This window comes from Propithecus coquereli, unplaced genomic scaffold (genome assembly GCF_000956105.1).
Source record: "Propithecus coquereli isolate 6110/MARCELLA unplaced genomic scaffold, Pcoq_1.0 Scaffold26, whole genome shotgun sequence".
In the NCBI taxonomy this organism is placed as follows: Eukaryota; Metazoa; Chordata; class Mammalia; order Primates; family Indriidae; genus Propithecus; species Propithecus coquereli.
The window spans coordinates 2859120-2863659 of NW_012148174.1; the positions used below are offsets into that span (position 1 = coordinate 2859120).

General features: G+C 45.6%; 1 protein-coding gene across 1 annotated transcript in view; it reads right to left on the reverse strand.

Annotated features, from left to right (window-relative positions):
* Nucleotides 1–696: 696 nt before the first annotated feature.
* COQ2 (coenzyme Q2 4-hydroxybenzoate polyprenyltransferase) overlaps nucleotides 697–4540 on the reverse strand; it is a 12920-nt gene continuing 9076 nt past the window's right edge. The window contains exons 5-7 of the mRNA XM_012647173.1: nucleotides 3518–3651; nucleotides 3218–3406; nucleotides 697–1109 (exon numbers count right to left, since the gene is read on the reverse strand). Of these exons, the coding sequence (XP_012502627.1) occupies nucleotides 945–1109; nucleotides 3218–3406; nucleotides 3518–3651 (488 nt within the window). The 3' untranslated portion in view covers nucleotides 697–944. The remainder of the gene's footprint in view (nucleotides 1110–3217; nucleotides 3407–3517; nucleotides 3652–4540) is intronic.

Here is a 4540-nt window from a genome sequence, read left to right on the forward strand (position 1 = left end):
TGAAAGACAATTGTTAGGAAGCTCAATCCTTAGAAGGATGGGATACTTGTGAAAAATCTCAAAGGCAATAAAAAGGGCTTAAAATCAAATTTATCAAGATGGAATTTATGTACGATCAAATACACATAAGTGTACAGTTTGATGAGCTTTGTATAGACCTGTGAAGATACAGAGCACTGTCAACAACCTCAGAAGTTCCTCCGTTCCCCACTGAAGTCAGTCCCCCCCCAGCCTACCCCAGGCAGTGCTGATCCGATTTCTGTCACTATAGGTTAGTTTTGCCAATTCTAGAACTTCGCATACATAGATTCATGCAGTAGAGGTGCTTCCCTTTGCTTACTTAGCATAATGTATTAAAGAAAACACCTAGGGGCCAGGCGCGGTGGCTCACGCCTGTAATCCTGGCACTCTGGGAGGCCGAGGCAGGTGGATCACTCAAGGTCAGGAGTTCGAGACCAGCCTGAGCAAGAGCGAGACCCCGTCTCTACTAAAAAATAGAAAGAAATTGGCTGGACAACTAAAAATATATATATAAAATTAGCCGGGCATGGTGGCGCATGCCTGTAGTCCCAGCTACTCGGGAGGCTGAGGCAGGAGGATCGCTTGAGCCCAGGAGTGTGAGGTTGCTGTGAGCTAGGCTGACGCCACGGCACTCTAGCCCGGGCAACAGAGTGAGACTCTGTCTCCAAAAAAAATAAAATAAAATAAAGTGCCAAACTCATACAATTGCCATACTTCACATGGGGATTGTCATGGACTGAAGAATGTGTCAACTTAAACATTCAAGGTCATCTCAAGTCCCGAAGAGTCTCTGGTCTCTGTGACAGGGGAAGAGTTCTGCTAGCAAACAGCTGAGTTAAAATCCAGGCAAAAATGCTCTAAATCTTCTTCTTTGGGTTCTTTGTAAAAATCTGTTTTATTGATTCCTAGATAAGTTTCACTCACTAATTTTCTATACTACTCTCTGTGCTTTTCTTTGTGTTGTCCGTCTTCTTTTCTTTCCACAAATTCCCGAGCACAATCCCTAAAAACAGCATTAGTCCTATTGTTCGGTTGGAGGTAAATTTCTCCCAACAGTCCTCGGGTCTGTGGATGTCGAGAGTGTAAACCTGTGAGAGAGGAACACGACGCGGCGTTAGTACCTCGCCTGGACTCAAAGCACGCAAACACGCACGTCCACACCGAGGAGAAAACAGCGTTTTGTCATAGAATTTTAAACAACAGGAAGCCCTTATCAGCCCCCAAACTGTTCCCAACGTAGAAAAATCCACCCTATCTGCCGAGAGGTGCCCGAAAGACTTCCAGCTGAGGGTTTCGTGGATGCTGTGGGAGGCGACCCGTCCCATTTTTAGTTCTCTGTAGACAGCTCTTCCTTACACTTCCTTATCTAAAAATCTGCTCCCTGTAACTTCTGCCTTCCAGTTCCACGCTTATTCTCTGGAGCGAAGTTTCTTAACGAAGAACAGATCGCACCGGGCAGGACGGCTCTCCATCGTGCGGGGCTGTCCGGTGTGCCGACAGACATTCCCTGTACCTCACCCACTGAATGCCTCTGGTGTCCCCTCCCACTTTCTGAGGATGCCCAGAAACACACTTCTAATCTCCCTCCCAGCACACATACAGCTGGCAACCTGGAGACCTAGATCTGCCGCTGGCAACCTAGAACAAACACGCTCCTTTCTCCCCACGGCAGCCCTGCAAGTATGTCAACCAAGTCTCATGTTCCTACCGACTCTTTCCTAGGCTTACGGAACTAACTATTCTTTATTATGTCAACTGCAGACTTAAAATCACCCTGATTTCCCTTCCCTTCAAATACTAGAGGGCTACGTTCATCTTTGGACACTGTGTCAAGAACTAAACACAGGACCAGAAATGTAATTTAAAGTGGTTTCCAAATATTTCTTGTATGTGTGATTATCCTCACGGTTCTTGCCTTCCTCTGCTAATATTCAGAAGCTTAAATACTACTCTATATCCATTATCCAGACCAGACAATCGATTGAGGACGACAACCCTCACGGAGCTGAGTTCCAACCAGAAGGGGATTCGGAGAAATTCTGAGGAGGAAGGTGGTGATATCCTGGAGAATCACCAATTCTCATCTTTTAGTTTCTCACAGTGAGGAAAACAATGAAGGGGATACAGCATGTGAGTTTACTTTACAGACATCATTTTTTTCCTTCTTTTTTTTAGAGACGGGGTCTTGCTCTGTCACCCAGGGTGGGGTGCAGTGGCACAAGGAGAGCTCACTGCAGCCTCAAACTCCTGGGCTCAAGGGACCCTTCTGCCTCAGCCTCCCGAGTAGCTGGGACTATGGCGTGCACCACCATGCCTGGCTAATTTTTTAATTTTTTGTAGAGATGGGGTCTCACTCATTGCCCAGGCTGGTCTTGGACTCCTGGGCTCCAGCAATCCTCCCACCTTGGCCTCCCAAAGTGCTGGGATTACAGGTATGAGCCACAGGGCCGGACCCTTGACATCAGATTTTAATTTCCTTCAAACTATGTCACACAGTGTTGCCTATGCTGGTAAGTAATTTGTAATAATCTGTATAAGACAAATCATCTAAATACAGGTTCCCTAACGTCTTTTTGATTCTGGTTAATGAAAATAACAGTAACATTGATACAAAAATACAGTTCATTTACTAGCAACTGATTTGATTAAAAGTAGATTTAGCTGACTCATTTTACAAGTCAATAATGTAGATTCTCAATGTAAGCTTGAGGGGGGCAGGTGACGTGGTGCTGGGTGAATATCCTGAAATGACAGTTTCCTGCTGTGTGGGCAGAAGGGGGACACGTTTAGCATTTCATGTCTTATCTGACCTTGGTCTCTATGCCAGTGGAGCCCAAGCTTATGAATGATTAGTTTGCTAACCAGCAGTAGAAACCCAGATACAGATATTAAGATAAAAGTTTTACCAGTTTGTTTTTAGAATAATCCAACTCAACACACACATTTCAGACATTTTTCCAGACACGAATCAGAGAGAAAATGGAAGGGGAAAATCCTTAGTATTATTTCTCTAAAATAACACAGCTAACTTTTTCATATGACAAGCTGGAGCAGCGAAGGGGGTGGTTTGAAGTAGTAGAAGCGAAGCAGCTGTTTTAGGAAGTTTCTGGCATGGTAAACACAGAGGGCATTTAAAAAAAAAGAAAAAGTAATTTAGGCGAAGGAAACATGAGGGACAAAAAGAAAAAAGTCAAACCTGGTGAGCCAGATGGGCTCCCATGGCGAGCAGGGCAGCGTAGTAGGGGGCGGCCTGGCTGCTGTTCACTCCCACCAGGCCCAGAGCCCCCAGCATGGCGACGCCGAAGCCGCTGAGCCACTGCTTGGTGTTGTCACCGAGCAGCAGCGCCGTGGACTTCAGACCAATCAGAGCGTCATCTCTCTTGTCCTGAAACAGAAAGAAATAACTAGGTTTAATTCACAGACCATGAGACCCTGTCTCAGAACAAAACGAAACAACTAAACCAAAGTTAACAGCAAAACGGTATCATTTCTTTACCTGATGGGCATAAATAGTATCATACATTAGTGTCCACATCACTCCAGAGAAATAAAGCGGCAGGCAGACAGAGGGATCGCAGGAACCCTTGACAGCAGACCATCCAAGCAACGCTCCCCAGTTAAACGTCAACCCTACGATCAGCACGAGACAAGAAGGGGAAAAGTCTAAACGTACTTTAGAACTCCAAGGAGAGGGCACCAGCACGTGTTAGGTGCTTCCTATGCACTGCGCTCTGATTTCTGTACGTGCCTTCATTAAATCCTCTCGACCCTCTGTGTAATTACTAGCTCTGTTTACAAAAGAGGAAACATGCTCAGAGGGGCTAATTAACAATTAAAATAACATAGCTAACAGAAAGAGTAATATCCCCCAATGAAGTAAATAGGAGGTTTAACGAGAACATCTACCCTACCTAGCATGGGGCCTTGCACAGCCAATAAACAGTAGATTCTGGAGTCTGAACTTACACCTGTCTCACTCAGAAACCTGTGTTCTTCCATCTCCTCTCTACCTCCCCTGTAAGCTAGAGACAGCAGTGTCCACAGGAATGCTAATTTATTCTGTAAGTCCGTCCTCTCCGAGGACTGTGAACAAACACCTACACGCTAACAACTCCTGAATCTCCGCTGCAGGCCTCACCACTCCCCAAGCTTCAGACCAGACGACTGTCCGCTGCCACCTCCACCTCCAAGCTCCTCAGACCTTAAACTCAGTGTGTCCCAAATGGCTTTCCTCGGAAACCCTTTTTCCCCTCCTACTTCCACTCGGAATGTCTCCTCCTCAACTGACTAAGTGCCTGTCCCTGTGGTCCCACACACTCATGCAGGCCGCATGTACTACATGGCCTATTTACCTGCCATCTCATTTCCCGGCTCCTTAAAGATGGCAAAGGTGTTTTATTTACTTTGCTAGTACCTGGTGCAATTGCTGGCACAAAGTAAGGGTTCAATAAATGTTTGAAGTAAATATACTAGTTTCTTAATATTATCTTGTATGTAGGAAATGCTTACGCTCCTTTTA